This window comes from Lagopus leucura, unplaced genomic scaffold, assembly GCF_019238085.1.
Source record: "Lagopus leucura isolate 7727_CA_CO unplaced genomic scaffold, USGS_WTPT01 Super-Scaffold_100022, whole genome shotgun sequence".
Lineage (NCBI taxonomy): Eukaryota > Metazoa > Chordata > Aves > Galliformes > Phasianidae > Lagopus > Lagopus leucura.
This window is the reverse complement of record NW_024962275.1, coordinates 9,464,451-9,482,140: the sequence shown is the minus strand read 5'-3', so window position 1 is coordinate 9,482,140 and position 17,690 is coordinate 9,464,451. Positions and strand designations below refer to the sequence as shown.

At 49.1% G+C, this 17,690-nt stretch overlaps 1 protein-coding gene across 10 annotated transcripts in view; it reads left to right on the top strand.

Annotated features, from left to right (window-relative positions):
- EXD3 (exonuclease 3'-5' domain containing 3) overlaps positions 1–17,690 on the top strand; it is a 236,037-nt gene that overhangs the window by 152,216 nt on the left and 66,131 nt on the right. For 9 of the 10 annotated variants that reach the window (XM_042878808.1, XM_042878811.1, XM_042878809.1 and 6 more), the window contains one exon: positions 774–905. In XM_042878808.1, coding sequence (XP_042734742.1) covers positions 774–905 — 132 coding nt within the window. Of the gene's footprint in view, positions 1–773; positions 906–1,462; positions 1,533–17,690 lie in introns of those variants that run through there. The other variant, XM_042878815.1, reaches the window with a different exon arrangement.

Genomic DNA, 17,690 nt, shown 5'->3' with positions numbered 1-17,690 from the left:
AATAACTCAAATAGTTTCTTAGAGTATTTGCTGAGCTTAGGTGGTTAATTTCCTAGATAGCAGCTGGGCACTGAGGAAAGCTCTCCCCACGACATGATGCTGTGAGGTGACTGCAGCTGTGCTCTGCTGCAGGTTCCTGATCTTGGCTGTTCCCAGAGCCTACAGCTGATGCAGCAGGTAATTCAGAGGCCAGCATGATCTTATTTGGTCAAACTTCAGTTTCAAAGCACCATGTAGAAAGTGCAAAAGGGAAATAACTGCTTTGCAGTGTACAGGACTGCCCTGGGAAGTATCTGGTACCTTTGCTCCTTGCCTCTGTGTGTGCTGCGCTCAGACAGGATGGCTGTGTTGAACTCCTTCTCACAAGTATAAGACGTGGCTGGGCCCAGCTTGCTGTCAGTGCTCATCATGTTGATAAAGATGTGTCGGAACCCTTCCCAGTCCTTTTTTTTCTTCACACTTTTCTGCCAAGTGTGAACCAAACATCAAGGGAGTGTCCACATCAATCTCTCTTCCAACTCTTTGGCCATCAGTGAGCTCCAGGTAAAGGTGGATAAGGGGTGAAGTGACAAAGCTGTCATCAGACACCACCTCAGCAGTGCCTTTACCTGCAGCATGAGATCCAGCCGCGTTTCACGTGTGATCAAACTCAGCTTCTAGCATTATTTGTAATTAAAACCAAACTAAGCAGGGGAAAAAGAGGGGGAAAGAAAAAACAAATTGGGATGCACAGAGTGCCTCATTTCTTTTGGTTTGTGCCTTGTCTCTTCCAGCTGCAGTCCCAGGTGGGGGAAGGAAGGTGCTTCTCTGTGAACTGCTCGGAAAAGGCCAAGGAGCAGGCGCTGCAGGTGCTGAAGCACTTCAATGTTCGCGTGACGCTGGCGGACATCTTCAGCCGCTGCCAGGTAGGATGAGTGCTGGCCATCGCACGGCCTTCTCGCTTCCTGACGCCCCAGCAGCCGCTGCATCTGCTCTTGGGGTTTTGCACTCTGCTTGGTTTCCAAGGTTTCTGCTCAAACTCTGTGCGAAGCCGTGAGTTTGGGGCCTGCTGACATCCAGCAGAGGTGCTGATGAGGTCAGAATTGCGGAGGCACTGCTCCTGCGCCTCGCTCCAAACTGCGGTGTTCCAGTTTTTGGTACTTGGCACGTGTTTTGGCATTGGCTGTTTCAGTTACATTCTCTTTGTTCCTGCGTTCTCTGTCTAGGACACACGCTGTTTTAATTATAAACCATGTTTAATTATGGCTCTGTGACTCTGATAACACTTAATTACTTTAATAGAAGGACTTTTTTTTAGGACCATTTCATTTCAGTAGCGATTAGGATAATTCATGTCCATGCTAGTTGATGACTCCAGATTGCGTTTGGCACCAAATGTCTGCAGGTTGTTTTTAAGAAGAAATTTTAATTGCGTTAGTTCAAATCTCCATCCTTTCCAATTTCTCTCTTGTATTTGTTACAGTGACACGCCACAGCCCATCCCTTCAAAACCTGTTATATAAACCAAATGGCAGCTTCACCATCTCTCACCTTATCAGCGTTCACATAGAGAAAAAGAAGAAACTGTAAAGCTCTCTGCTAGAAGTAAATAAGCCAGTAAATCCTGACTCTGTGCCTTTCAGTCAAGCTTAGCAGGGTCTGCTGGCCCAGTGCAATGCACATGTTCTGTAGAAGCAGCAGTGACTCCTGGGCAGAGAGCAATATCTAGAACTCTGTGTGTACCTGATGCTGGTTGCTGAAACCATGTCTGTACCCTGTAGCAAAAGTGAGAGTTGTCCATCTGTGCAGGTTGTCTGTAAGATGAGAATGATGTAACAGCATGTAGATGGGATCAGCGCAACGTGGGCTGATGGGCTGATCCTACTGCAAGATAAACGTGTGCTCAGGTGTCAGTGCGTTCAGTCTCGTGTTTTTATTGCTCCAAGAACGGATCTCAGTTGTTACGTAGTGACCTGCTGGCTTTTTTGCTGTTTAGAAAAGACAACTTACGGATTCAGTGATTCTCTGAGTTCCCATAACGTGTGAGTGCTCTTCCTGGTGGTTGTTGAAATGCCACCTGAAGGAGCACACACAAAAAAACCCTGCAGGAAACTGCAGTGTCTGTCATAAATGCAGAAGGCTGTGAAGCATCCAGTCTGAATCCAGCCCCTTGCTCACGGTCTGGGGTCTGAAACTGCTTAGCTGTGCAGCATTTTTAGTATGTGCTGTCTTAATTTACAGTATAAATAGGGGTAATCAATCTGGCTAGGAATATGTATGGAGTGTTATCTCACTTCTAGGAGAAATGCCTTCCTTGTAAATTGTGGTGGTAGAACAGCTGCATGTTTTATACTGCTAGGCATGGGAAGATGCTATTATTTGTCAAACTGCTCTGTGTTCTGAATCATGTATTTGCCTGCATTTAAGGCATTTCGGAGCTGATTTTGTTCAGCTGTCCTCTGCAGCCTATGCAAGTTTCATTGCTGTGATGCTGTTGCCCTGGGGGTGAATCCTGCAGTGCACAGCTGTCTCCATGCAGACACCGGCCCTGTGCAGCGTGTGGGGAGAGCTGGGGTCAGAGGGTTGAGTGGGATCAGGGTGGTGCTGCCTAATTGCTGCCTGAAGAAATGGCAGATTTCTGCTTTTTAAAGGGTCCTCAAGGCTGGCTGTGGCCAACAGAGGCCTCAGTGCTTCATCTTCAGGTTCTCTCTAAAGCATCCTAATTCTCTGCAAACATAGCACTTAATTAGGATGGAGGCTCCTGTTCCCCCCCACGGTCCCTGTTCTGGTCTCTAACCAGGTTACAGATCTCAGGGCTTGAGTTCTGCCACCTCCTCCCAGAAATGTGCATTGCTGATGGCTGGCTGGGACCTGGGACTGTCCCTGGAGCAGGGGAGGGCAGCAGGCAGGCCTGCCTTGCAGGAACACCAAGAGCAGGAGGTGCCCAGGCCACAGCAGCTCACGGCCAAGGCACAGCACACAGCTCTACTCACCAGCACTGGAAGTCCCTTATCAGCTGCAGTCACCTCACGTAGATAAGGGTTTGCTGCATGTCACAGGAAGCAGTGTGGCATCCTGCCTGCCTCGCACTGTCTCATGGAGCAAGGGTTTGTTTTGTCTCTTGAGCTTCTTGTGCAAATGATTGGAGTGAATACATCAGCAAATGTTGTTGCAGTAACAATTAATGCATGTAGTGTGGAGCAGATGGTAAAAATGGGGCTCAATTCAATGCTGTAGCCAGGATTGCTGTAAAATATATTTCCTACATCGGGTCCCTCAGTGGGGATGGACGGTTTCCATTTTGCAGATATAGAGAGTGGACTGGCTTTGTAACTCTGCCAGAGCACCACCACTTTCTGCTAGAACAATGGCAAACACCAGTTACCTCTGTCTGACTTCTCTCTGCAAGTGCAAGGAGAACTTTACCTATGTGCTTCTCACCATCTCTGCCTTCTGCAGCACAATTGCTCTGCTCAAAAGCCCCAGGAACAGAGGAGCCACCAGCAGGGCTGGACACATCCTTCCTGGTGTGCCCATCACACACATCCCTTGTGTGCTGCATCCTGGGGCTTGGTGGTGCTTGTGGAGAGCCGCCTGTGCCCAGCAGCCTGAGCCAGGGCTCCTGTTATCCTCAGTGAGGAACATACTAGATTACTTGAGCAGAAATAAAATGAAATTTGTCTTTTGATGCCAAAAGGCCTCAAGACGTTATGTGCTTCTTTAGCTTCAAAATCTGTGAAATAAACCTCTTTCCTCCATCTATCAGAAATGCAGATATGCTCATTTGATTATCTCATATCCACCTTTTCTTCTTTCCCAATAGTCAGAGGTCACCCTTTTGGGAGCGGCGATGCGAAGCGGAGCTCAGCACTGCGGTGCCTTTGGTGCCCAGCAGGGCTGCATGGAGCCGTCGGGGGCTGTAAGCAGCGTTAGGGCATCTGCCAAATGGCCTCGAGTGGAGGGTCAGCCCGTGCGGCACAGAGGAGGTTTTCAGGCACCCTGCCTTTGAGAAAAATCAGTGTCTGCTAATGAAGGTGTCCACGAGGACAGCTGTGTTCTGGGTCAGATGGGGGACAGCTGGGTTGTTTTACCTGGCGTTTGACATTTGGCACTCTCACCGGTCTGTCTGTGCACGGACTCTTGGAAACAAATGTGCTGCCGGCAGACATGGCCTGGATGACTGACTCGCCTTCTCCCATCTTGCTTTCTGTGCTGTCTCACTGAGTGGGGCAGGCTGCATCTGATGACCCCGAGTGTGGGCAGTGCCTCTGTTTGCTGCCCCATCTCACAGTGAGCCTCAGCCACCAAAGGATTTCTTTCCTCGGGCTGAGGTTTGGCACAGGACTGGCTGCCGGTGCCACTGAGACTCTACTTCTGCAAGAACAGCACAGATCTGGAGGGGCTGGGAGCCCCTGGCAGTGAGCAGGGCTCGGTGCAGACTGAAATCAGATTGGAACTGTTTATCTCAGGAGGAGATGAACAGTGTGAGTTGTTGCTTTTAAACCTGTGTATCACCAGTGTTTATCTCAGAGGTTCAAAGGGAAAACAGTGTGTGTGGTGGTAGAAAGGCTGGTAAATCCTTCCTGGTACAGAAGAACCCATCATGAAAGGTTTGTAACTGCTGCAGTCCTTGCTGGTTTGCAGTGCCAAAGGGAGATTCTGAGTCAGGAGGGTGCATCTGTCTTCCCATTGACCTGAGGGTGTAAAAGCTACCCAGCTAAGCACTGAGGTTTAGGGGGATTCTGCTGAGCTCATCCCTTGCGCTGGGCATGAGAACAGCGGGGTTGCCTTTGGGCTGATCCTGTGGCTGCTCCTGCTGCAGAGCAGGGACCCCTCCGAGCAGTGATCCCCAATGAGATCTGCACCTACAGTGCAGTGGGGTCTGCACCTTCTACAAAGTTTTGAAGCTTTCCTGTGAACAGAAACGACTGCCATTACATCCCCTGTGAAAACAAGCGTGCAGGGAACAAAACACCTCAGGCTCCAAGTGCAGTTTCTGCAACTGGACAGCCCTGCATTTGTTACAGGATTATCTGCAAATTCAAATAGGTCGTCTCTTTCACTTCACTGAACACTCTGATCCTAAATAAGCAAATGACATCACCTATTCTGATGTCCTGTTTAACTTATGACCTCAGCCCGAGCCCCGCAGGATGTGAGAGATAACTGCTTTATTTCATTGTCTGGAGATCTGATACGTTTTCTCTCCCCCCTTCCCTGCTCTTTCAGTTCCGCTCACCCCATCCCTTCGGAGAGGTGTTTGCATGGGATCAGGAGTAGGTGGGGGGCTGGAGGGGGTGGGAGGAGAGGAAACCACCATTTATTTTTTTCAAATGAGGTGCAAAAGTGTTATAACAGTTACAGCAAAGGTTGCTGGTTTTTGTGGTTAAGGTAACGAATTTCAGTGCTGCAAAGCTCATCATGTGCAAACTGATTTACGCAGCGAGCCTTGTACAGAGCAATCCATTTAGCAGGGACAAAGAGAAAGTCCTTATGATGAGATGAAAAACTCAGTGCTTGGGGCACTTTGCGAGAACCTTTGAAGCCGGCCTGGGAACTCTGGCAATATTAGTCGATAATTAGTAATATAGATCCCCCAAGCTGTTGTTTAGGTTGAAAATGTGCGCGTCTCTCATGAGCCTCTGTCACACCAATCTGATCAGCAGGCTTTTTTGTTCCTTTTATGTGGGTTGCTCTGTCGGTCCAGATGATGATGAGAACTCCCAGACATCATCTTTCTCACTTACTTGTGAGCCACGCAGCCATCTCCCTGCTCTGTCATGTCGTGGAAGTGGGACCGGGGCAATTTTGCTTTGTGGTCACCTTTCTTGGCCCGGACAACAGTCTTTTCATTCTTCTAAATGTAGCAGTTGTGCTTCCCCATGCTCCAGGGGAATAGAATGTAAAGGCTACGTATTTCATGAACTGCTTCTGCCCTAAAAGACAGCAGGAGATTTGTCTCAGGAGTTGCTCAGGACAAAGAGTGTCTGCAGCTGAAATGGCATTGAGAGATCATCAAAGAATTTTGAAGATGCCTGTGCTCAGATCCCACCTTTCAGCTTTGAGATGTCCTTTGCTGACAGAACATGGTGTCCCTCTTGGCTTCCTGTCCACCCCAGCATCTCCTTAGAGAGGGACGTGTTGCTATTGGAATGAAGAACTCCATGTGCTGGATTCTGTAGACTTGGGAACGCTGAGAAAGAGAATATCGTTCCTAAACCCTCTGTGGTTTAATAAAAGCTTCATCCCTGGGACGCAATTTGTCAGCGCCTACAGGTCAGGAGAACCCGTGATTTACAGCACCTGTGGGTTCTCCAGATGTGAGAGCTGCTCACCAGCCCTTAGGCTGAAATGAAAGCTCAGCCCTGTGCTACCCACAACATGGGCTGTGATTTCTTGGTTCAGAGTGTGATTGTTCAGCACAAAGAGTAAGGCCCTCTTAATCTTTTTGTTTATCCTGGGCTTGGCAATTTAGATGTAATCTGCAACTTGTGCTGCTTACATTCTGTCCGGGAAGCACAGCTGGTATTATTCTGCCTCTACAGACATTGTTGAAGGAGTGAATTGATCTCAAAAGGTGCTTGTCCCTGGGCCTGTCTGAGTGTGAGCATTCAGTGGTGAAAGCACCTAGCCCTGCGACAGCAGCGCTGCATTCAGAGGATGTGGCTCTTTCTGTTTGGAGAGGCTCTACGTGACGGTTGTTCAATCACACTGGGGCTGGTGATAATTTGTCATAACAAACTGTGCTCCTTCCAAGCCTTGAGATTTTTATTTGCTGACCTGTGGGGCTTTATAACTGATAGTGAGAGGTGCAGCAAGCACATTGCGGGCAGGGCAAGGTGGGCTCAGCAGGGCCAGCTGCTCACCCTGCGTGCCCCCAAGCTGCAGATAGCCAGCAGCCCTCCCAGCCTTCACTGCCAGGATTTATGTATCCTCAGTGGGAAGGATGGGTGTAGCTGTGCTGTGCTGACGATGGAAGGGTTGTGCAGAGCAAGCTGCTGGGGATGACCCCTATGTGCAAGGCAGGGTGACAAGCCAGCACTCCCCTGAGACAGCAAGGAGCACAGCACAGCACAGCACACGAATGCAGCAGCACAAGTCGTGCACAGCTCCCAGCCTGTAACTTGCCTAGCTCTGCCTTGTCATGTGTAAAGCTCAAAGCTCCCTGAAAGCAAGGCTCGGCTGGGCCTAATTCTCAGCAGCGAGCCTGGACAGTAGTGCCTGGTTCCCACAGACTGTACACTTCCCTGCCAAGATTTCAGTATCTTCAGAAATTCAGCGGAGCATGAAGGTCACAGCGAGGGAAGAATGACAGCCTGAGACTTTTTTCCCCTTTCAGCAGCTAGGAGCAGACTGTTGTCTCTCTCGCATGTTGACTGTTTTCATAGGGTTAGCGTGAAAGTTTATGTTTTACACAGACCAGTGGAAGTCAGATATGGGAATGCAGCAGATCAGCTGTGTTTCTTCAAGGAAGACGGTCTCATGTTGCAGACTTGCTTTCTCAGTGTCTGCAAAGGCTTGATTTCCAGTGAAATTTCCTTTACAGATCTTTGTAGGTTTTTTGTGGACGCATGTGAGACTGTACCCAAGGTTTTGGTTTGTGTGTTTATTTCCTTTCTCTCCTTTTGCTTGTAAAGCTGCAGGCGAATATTGAACTTCAGGGGGAAGAGAGCTGTTAATTTTTCACGCTGTTATGTATTACACTGCTCAGAACGATGATGGGATGATGGCAGGCGAGCTATTAGAGGTCAAACCTCAGCTGACAGTGAATGTTTTCTTTTGAGGAAATCAGCCTTATTCCTGGGAACCTGGCTTTGTTCTCCTGTGCTAAATGCAAGAAAGGTATGAGTGTGTGTTTTTTCCTGGAGGGCAACGCTAGCAGGAAAAATGCTGGTTTTAGCCAGCAGAAACAGAACAAGCAAACAACGATTGGCAGTGAAAACAGCACTTGTATTTAGACTAGCATAGAAAAGAAGGAACAATGCAGTGCAGAGTAAACGTCCCTTTCTGCAGTTCTGTGCAGGGCTTTTTCTTCCTCGCGTGGATTTGGATGGATCAGGAAGTGCATCGGTCAGCAGTGCTGCTGGTGTCACTGGGAGAAAGTAATGGGAGGTCAGCGGGTGACAGTGATGGAGTGACTGCAGGGAGAGCAGTCTCTGGAGAAGGCACTGACACAGCCATAACTCCCAGGCGTCCCAAAGAAACCGTCCCCATGTTTTCTCTCAAATGTCATGAGAAAACAAGAGATTTAAGTTCTGTTGGTTTCCAGTCCCCTGTGCCTCCTGAGGTCAGAGTTCAGTGTATTGACTGTGTCAAGAAGTCAAAATTCCCATGTTTTATACACTGTGGAGTTTCTCCTCCTTTCTGACATGGGTGCCCTTATCATGCTCGTTGTTTGTGTGTCGTGGTAAGGATTGGGTGTCCAGCTCTTGGTGTTTGGACGGCTGTATATTTATACTGCTGGGTTCTCAGGATAATGATCCTACACATAGACCAGCAGTACAGTTAATGGGCCTCGTGATTTGAGATATCTCATACCTTAAAAGGGAAATAATGTCAAAGTTCTTGTTTTTACGGTGGAGTATCCAGCTTCATTAGTCGTTTGGGTGAAGTGGATTGGTTTGAACTCAGCCAGAAGGCCTCCAGGGCTTTATTTTCACCTTGTCGATCAAGATGATCGAATGGAGGTGGACAGGAGCCTTTCTTGGAAGTGTTTTGATGTGGACCATCTTACAGCGTGTGCAGTACCACACTAATGGTTTCCAGTGCCCGCTGAGGATGCTGCACAAACTCTTGCCCCACAGTTTCAAATGCAATAGAAGAACTCCTGTGCCCTTCAGGGGGAGTGAATGTTTTTTTGCAGTCGTCACGGTTTTATTTTGCCTGGGCAGCCACTGACACTGGCTGCAGACCTTTCTTTTCTCAGGAAGAATGTGTGATCTCGAGGCATTTTTAGAGGTTTCCTTTGAGTCAGCACTGCACACCGAGGTGCACATACTTGACCTCACTGCAAAATTTGCCAGATCTGTAATTATTTGACGGCGTTTATCTGAAGACCTTTAGGCGTTAAGCGGTGTAACTTCCTATTGGCATCAATTGAAACATATCGCTCCTTCGTGGTATTACTGATGTGAGAAGACACCCCACAGCAAAGAAAATCTTACGGCTGTGGAGCCCTGTGGGATATGGTTCATGATTTCCTGTTTCATCTGCTGCTCTAAAGCTATTTTCAGCCAGAAGCAGCTAATTATGAGGATGGGAAGCAATGAAAGTGGGGTTGGGGCTCTTCAGGACCTTGTCCCCAAAGCTGCACATGGTCTAAATGACTTACATAATGTAAATGGAGACCACTTTGTGTTCATATGAACTCCTTCATCCATGTTAATACACCGTTTCAGAAACAGGCGGGTACAGCAGATGCTGGTGAAATGTAGAAAGAGAAACAGAAAGCTTTCACATGATTTTTGCAATTCTTACCTTGTGTCAGACTTGAAGAGGATGATATTTTGCAGTTACATTAAGGAAACACAACCATATTGTGTGCCAAAGCCAGCCCAGGATTTTGCTTAGCAGATGCTGTTTTTGATTCAGTCATTTATAAGAAGCTCAGGGTACATTTATCTTATTCTTCCCCCAGGAAAGCAATAGAAGACATCTGATAGCACCAAGGGCTTTGTAGTGAGCGTACCTGAGTGGGTGCTGATCTGGAAAAAGGCCTCCTTACAGCACAAATAGAGCCCCAGTACCCTCTGACTGGCAATGGGAGTGGTAGCTCAGGGGGAGAATGACAGCATAGGAGTTTTGGCAAAGGTGGAACATAGAACATTCAGGGCACGGTTCTTGTGAGTCATTGTGCTTCTTCTGGAGAAGTGGATTTAGATGATTTACCTCTCTTAATTCGAGATATGCAGTCTGAGTTGGTCATCCATTTGATCCAGGAAGGGCTGGGGCGAGATGCAAGTGAAAACCTGTTTTTCACTCATCCTCAGCATCCTCCGTGTTCCCAGCCCTCTCTCCCCTGGCTTTCCCCTTTGCTGGTCCCCATGGACCTGTGTCTCCAAGAGACCCAGTGGACTCCTTAGTGATGTAGGGGAATGTCTGATGGTGAGCACAAATGGGTTTATTCCCCTTACAGCGATGTGGTGACAACCAGGTGAGCCCAGCCCCAGTCTGTCTTGCTGCCAGGAGAGTGGCCCAGCGTCTCGTGGTCCTTGTGCACTTCTTTTTTTGTGTTTGCAGCTCCTGCTTGGGAAATAAGCATGTGGGGAGCCAGGTGCTGAAAGCAGTCCAGCTGAAATGGGACTGAGGATCCATCTGAAGCTAGGTTAGGCACAAGGAGCAGGTTCTGGCTCTGGTGTACCACCAGCATGGATCCTTCCGTCTCTGGTAGCCAGTTCCTGGTGCTGTGCCCCTGGTATAGCCTGGGGCATGGCAATGAAGTGACATGGACAGACCATAATCTCTGCAGCTATTAAATTTTTAATTTAGCTGTCTAAATTCATGGACTTTGAAGAAGGGGAGATCGTGGGGCTGGGTCATGCAGGAGGAAATGAGCTGGTGGTTGGAAAGAGGAAGCTGGTGACAGAGGAGTCAGATGAGGAACATGGTTCCCCACTAACAGGGTCATGTGAATGGCTGCTTGGTGACAGGACAGAGTGATCGATGTGCAAGGATAATAGGTCACTGGGGAGTCAGCATGAAAGCTGAAGCCTCACGGAATGTATAGGACACAGTAGAGAAGAAAGTTAAAAAGACATCAAGTAAAGCCAAAGCACTTCTTGTACACCAGCCTGGATTGCAGTTCTAGTTAGCTCACTTCTCTTGGCTTACTTTGCACACTCCAGGGTGTGGATATGTGAGTTGGGCACTTGATGGTGATCATGGGTCCCTCTGAGCTGACACGGGGCTGAGCCCCTGCTCTCAGGGGTGAACCCATCCCTGGGCTCTGCTCACCCCGGCTGCCTTCTCTGGAGCAGGGCTGTCTGGGATCAGCAACATTTCGTGGCATTTACTGGAGGGCTCAGATTACCCCAGTGAAAATAATCGGTTATGCAAAGTTATGCTGTTTAGATTGGGTTTCTTCTGTGTGGCCAGCGAGGTGTGAAAGTCAATCTATTCTGCAAACCCTGAGGGCACTTTCTGTGCGCTGATTCTGTAGGATCCCTCTAGGTTCAGCTGTCGTAAGAGAAACGCCAGCCCCGAGTTCCGTTCGAAGGATTGCAGGTGGTTGGGGCTGAGCTGTGGGGATGAGACGAGGCATGGGGCCGTGGGGCCTGCAGGTGGTGGGCTGTATCCATGAGGGGTGGAGGTGTGCAGCCTGGCTGTCCGCAGCACGCTGGGTGCTCTGCTTCACTGACCCATCATCAGCGTGTTAATCGGCAGCGTGCTTAGGGAGTTCTCATCACTAGGAGGAGGCCTTCCTGCAGCAGGAATGTTTTGTGATGTCCGACTCTTTGCATCATCACATTCCTTGTCTGCCCAGCACTCCACGTATTTGGGGTTGCAATGCGAGAACAGAAGCAGGAAAGTCCCCCTGAACAGCCCCTCCCCGTGCATCCCAACTGCAGGCAGTGCTGCCCAGAGGAATGCAGTGGCCCCAGATTTGGGCTGGTGGGTGATGGGGTGATGTCCCCGAGCACGCTGTAAGCACGAGGGACGGTCTGTGGGCTGCTGCCTTGCCCAGGTGCTGCAGATGCTGTGTAACCCAGCCACGCGGGCCAGCAGCACATGCATATTGAAATCGGCCTCAATTTATGCTGCTGCTGCTCTGTGGCTTAGCGCGGTGTCATTCATATTCAGCCGTAGTGCCAAAAGCAATACTCGGCTGCTTTCTTATTTCTTAATGAAAAATACCTCTTTAGGGTTTCTTTGAAGTCCCCACCCCTGAAAATCCCCACTATATTGTCATCATTGTTACTGTTAACAGCCCCTGCCAGTACCGGGAGCCTTTCCTGACAGATATCTCCGCGGGGGCTTTGTCAAACCCTGCAATTCAGCCCTCCGCTATAGACAGTTTTAAATGGCTAATGACGGACCTCCCGGGGGAGTTCTGCCAGACTCTCAAAGACCTCCCAGGTTTGGCAGTGGCAGGGTGTCCTTTCCCTGGGGCCGGCGCAGGAGGAATGCGCGCCATCAGATTCTCCTACCTAAGCTGCATCAGCCTGCTTATTTTTTGCAGTTGCAAAGACTCATCCATGCGTACAGAGCCGGTTGCTTAGCAGAGGAGAGGTGGCTGTGTCAGTAGAGGACGTGGAACAAAAAGGCCAAACCTCCAAGGAAAAAGAACCCGCTGGTAGAGGTGTTACTGCATTTTAGCATTGGAAATATCTTTGGTAGAAAGTAACAGAAAAATCTAGAATTATAGAATGAGTCATTTGAGTTGGAAGGGACCTTAAAGGCCATCCAGTCTGTGGATGCAGTGAACGGGGACATCCTCAGCTCCATCAGTGCTCGCAGCCTGGGCCAAAAGGCTGAGAAGTTTGTCCCGGTTTCTGTCAGAGGCCCCGTTCTTCCCCGGTGTGTGAGACGGGGGTCTTGATGGGAGAAAAGTGGGAATGGGAATGGTGTCTAAATGTGCTGGGCACCTGCATGCTGTTTTCTGAAGGGACAGGAGAACACTTGAGGAGCAGTGAGGGCCTGCTGGAAACACATCACAGATCCCTCTGCCTGTGATCTCAGGAGTTTCAGGTCGGTGCAGGCTGGTACAGAGCAGACAACACCGAGCTTCCCCATTTATTCATAGTGCAAAAGGCTCTTCTCAGAGATTAGCAAATGAATTCCCTGGAGAGTTTGCTAGAATTGGTTCTTTCCTTGCACTCGTGCTACCAAGTGCAATGAAACCTTTTCCCTTTCTAAAGTAATCAAAATCAATACTTTCTGTTTTGCATTAAAACAATCTTTGGGTTTTTTCACTTGAGGGGCAGCTCCCATCTCTCAGTGATTCTGTGCCTTTAACTGGGCTGCTGTTACACAGAATGGTTGAAGCTTCATTTAGCCTGAATGAAAAACGTAATGTGTGTTGCTGAAGAGAGGAAACTGGTAGTGGATGATTTACTTGGCATGCCCTGCAGCAAGGAGGGTATAAATGAAGCGGGGGAACACTGAGAGTGCTGAGACCTGAACCAGAGGAAATGCACGAAGCCTTGGGGTGACCTCATGGAAATTCCTAACGACAGACTTGACTCATTCTGTCAGGAGGGGTGAAGATCAAAATAACACCGGCCTAGAAATGCGAAGGCCTCTAGATAATGCAGATGAGTGTAATGTTACACAGGGCTGAAAGCCACCCTGGTTCTGCATGACCGGCCCAGCACGCAGGTGCTGCTCCTCCTCATGCCGCAGTGCCTAGGGCCTCCGCCTCCATCCCTGTGCCAGAGCTGCCTCTACGTTTAAGTAGAAGCCAATGTGTTTCTGCTCGGGGTGCCCTCAGATGCTGGCAGCGCGCAGAGCCGCACACAGCCACGTGTAAGGAGCACTGCCTGGCTCCTTGAGGCGGCTGTCCTGCGGCACAGGGACAGCAATACCATGAGCAGAAGCAGAGCAGCAGGAGGGGTCACCAAGCTGTGCCCTTCTCACTGAGGCTGGTTCCCGACGCGAGGCCGTGTGGGCATATGTTCAGTGTGACAGTGTCAGAAACTGATGCAGAGACTGTCAAGACCAAATTCCTGTGCTATTTCGAGAGCTTGAGATTTTGTCCTCTGTGCTTGTGTTCAGCTCCTGGATTCGTTCTCCTGTCGTACTGATGGATTTGTGACAGCGTGGTCGTGTACTGTCAGCTGCTTATCACTGGGTCTGATCCCTAAGCTCTCGGCTTCTCCGCGCTGCTATTTTGCAGCGTTTGCACAGTGAGGTGCCCAGATGCACTGAACATCTGTGAAACGCCGGCTGCTGAAGTCTCCTGAGCTTCATTCGAAATACCAGATTAATTGATTTACTTAGATTCATAAACAGCAGTGGAGAGCGGGAGGCTCTGACCCAGTGAGAAACTGCGGATGTGGCTCTGAACAGCAGGCTAATGAAGATGAAAAACCTCTCCTGTCCAGAGTAATCCAAACACAGCCTTACATATTAGTCTGTTGGCCCAAGTGCAGCTGTTTGTCTTTTCAGTAATCCGAAGCCTGAGCGGTGCCCTGAGCAGCAGAGGGGAGGTGACAGCAGGGACGGCCAGGAGGCTGGCGGTGCCCTCAGTGGAGCTGCAGAGCTGCCTTGGTGGCAGCAGTGCCGTCCCGGCTCGGGCCGTGCTGCCATGGCAGAGCCCGGCGCAGCCAGGAGCCCGGTGTCTTCCCTTCGGAGGGAAGCTGGAAAATCATCCTTGTGTTTAAAGTTCCCATGGCTGCAGTTTGAATTTGGCACACAGTTGGCCGTGGGGTTATCTGAGGTCATGTACTCAAATAGTTGTAGATAAAACAAGGGCCTGTTTGGATTGGAAATCTCCAGAGGGCTTTTCCTTTGCGCGAGGGTAATGATATTGCAAGAGGACATGAGCCAAAATAAAGATTCGGCTCCGTATGCAGTAGCTCAGTGAAATAAAATGAGCAGTAGAAAAAAAAAGAAAGGAAAGTAAAGAAAAGAAAAAAAAAAAAAAAAGAGGGGGAGGGGGTGGAAAAGGACTGTTTTCATGACGTTATTTTCTGGAGGTGCTGTGAGATGGAGGAATTGCAGCCAAGGGGTGGGAGTCGTGCAGCACATCCAGCTCAGCGGGTCAGCCCTGCTCCCACCTGCTTTGGGTCCCCACGCCGCACTGTGCAGCACCAGCATGAGCAGCTCTGCTGCCAAGGGGCGCTTCCAGAGCCCCCTACCAGCCAGGGCATCTGTAAAGAAGGAGAAATGAATGGGTTTTGAAAGTTAAAGACAGAATCAGATTCTGTTAGACTCTTTCACAGGCCCTTGGGCCTTTATGGGAAACTATTTACTCACCACTTAATGGAAGACTGCAGAGCAGAGCACATTTGGACAAGAAATGTGGCTCAGTACTTTTCCAAGTTGCCATTGGAGAAAAGCATGTGCTTGTAGCAGCAGCTCTCTTCCTTGCTCATTGCCAGCTACAACAATCTCGGTGACTCTGCAGCCTTGTTTTTATACAAATAATTGAAATTCAAAAGCAAAATGACAAAGCTGGGGAGCAAATCAGACCTTTGGGGGCTTTCTGTCTTCTTGCAGCATGCTGAGATGCGGTGCTGATGGATGCTGCTATAAAAGCATCTCTCAACTGGTAGTGAGAAAGTGAAGATGAGACAGGGAGAAAAAACTGGAGGAAATGATGTTCTCTGTCCTTCGCTGCAGGCTGGGGCTCCGGGCGCTGGGTAAGCCAAATGGGGACTGGCTTTCCTCCTAGGGCCACAGCACCCTTCCCATTTGCAGGCTGTTTGGAGCAGCCTCAAGGCGTGCAGACCTGCACGGGCCCCAGGAGTTTGCCCCTGAGAGCTGGGAGCTAGAAACCTTGTTCGGATGCAGACTTCATTTCAGCCTGCAAGTTATCTGAAGATGGCTTGCAGCTTTGTTACACTTGTTTATTATGTTGTTTTTAAGAGTGCTTGCTGAGGAACCCCAGACATGAATGCTTAATTGTTGGCTGTGGACCCGAGGAGCCCAGCTCCCACCACGTTTAATGGCATTGGTGGATCCTCCTCCTCTGGGCTGCTGACAAGAGCTCAGCTCTGCTGACAAATCTTTATCTCCGTGTCCATTCGGGTTTACTCAGGATGTTCACTGGAGACTTTGGGAGTCTGAAAGGTTGAATTCATCATTTGTTTTATCTCAGTCTTCTGTTCTGGTGAGGATATCTTCACAATTCAGATTTTACTAGAATGTGCTTAAAATGTATATTCGCATACTCTCTGTTAGCCTGGTTTGTTAGTGGGGAAGGAGTCATGAAAAGGTCGTGTATTCATCAGGATTCATTTTTAGAAAGGGAACAAGCCTCTGTGCATGTCTCCTTGGAGCACTGGCCCTGCTTTTCTCCTTATAGGGACTATTTAATAATGGCAACACCGTGGTTCTTCAGCTCCATAAGCTGAAAGAGACGTAGAGCAACATTCCCAAAATGTCTTTGTGCATCCTGTGTTGTTGTATGGTGTATAGTGATGTGACAAGGGGAATGGCTCTAAACTGGAAGAGGGCAGAGTTAGATATTAGGAAGAAATTCTTTGTTGTGAGGGCTGTGAGGTGCTGCAACAGGTTCACAGCAAGGCTGTGAAAGCCCCCTCCATGGAAGCATCCAAGGCCAGGCTGGATGGGGCTGTGAGCAGCCTGGTGTGGTGGGAGGTGTCCGTCCTATAGCAGGGGGTTGGAACAGGTGATCTGAAAGGTTCCTTCCAACCCAAACCATTCTGTGGTTCTGTGATTCTATGTTATATAGCTTTCTGCATCTCATAGGCACAGTGTTTCTTAATGTGCTTACAGCATGTTTTTTGTGCTCAACTCCCAAGACAAACTACTGTTCAAGTGCTTTAGGTCTGTGGTATTCTTTCAGAAGCGCTTCTGACCTGCTGGCTTTCTTTCCTGGGAAAAAAAGCAACAGCAAGTCTTCACCGAGCAGAGATGGGAGGACCTGGTGCCTGAATGGGTCCTTATGATGGCATACAGACCAGTATGTAAATGACATCTTCTCCACAGAAGGTATGAGAGCAAACCTCGTCCAGGTGATTGTGAAAAAGGAGTGGTTCATTGCCCTGAGGTGTGCCCAGGGCCACTTACCCCTGTGCCAGCCAGGAGGGGACAGAGGTGACTGCTGTGACATGCAGCAGTGCCCTTCCAGCAGAAGGCCAGCCAGGACAAGGTAGTTTGGGTTTTCTGTTTGTTTTGTGGTTTTTTTTAGTTCTTTGTGGGAATATGAACAGGCTCCCTAATTTTTGTGTTGTTAGTGCTGTCTCATGTGCCTTTGATCCCATACCAGAAGCATTGAGGCTGGATTTGCTGTATTGTCACACTGCAGCCCGGCGCTCACTCACTTCCCGTGGGCAACAGTGCATCTGAAAAAACACCCACACCTGAGTTCAGCAGGATTATTCTTCTGGCTCCAGAGAAACAGAGGACTTGACAGAAGTAAATGCAAAGGTTTGAAATGCATTTGGCAAAGCTGGGGGGACAGGGGAGAAATTTGTCACCCGAAGGTTCAGTGTGATTTACCATCTGTCAGTTTTATGGTGGTGACATTTTGCATTTTTTTCCCCCAGTGGTAGAGCAAAAATTAATCAGAAATGCAGTGGAAGGCCAACTGTGTTATGGTTATCATAGCGGGAGTGCAGGAGAAGGTTTGTCATCGTGGCAGCCTTGGAGCAAATTTGCTGAGGCATTCAGCTGCCTTGAGATCTCCTCTAGAGAACTTGTGTTTCTGGTCATGGGTCACTTGTGCTAATTTGGCATCTCTTTTAAAGCAATTTACATTTTTCTTTCAGCAGAAACACTTACCCTGCCCAGAAATGAGAACGCTCCTGTGCTTGGGTTTGGGGGTGGTGGTGAAAGTAGTTCAAATCTGAAGGGAGGCAGCTGTTCTCCTTGGCTCTCCAGCACGTCTCAGGCATTTGTTGAGCCTACAGAGGAAACACATTCTTAAAGTCTGTGTCAGGAAACCAGCTCCTAAGGCAGAAAAGTCGTGTGAATTTTCAGTGTTCCTGTGCGACCTATAATTTGTTACAGCACTGCGGGTGCTGCAGTTCGTTTGCAGTGTTCGTTAGTGAGGCCCCGTGGGATTTACACCGCAACACTTGGAG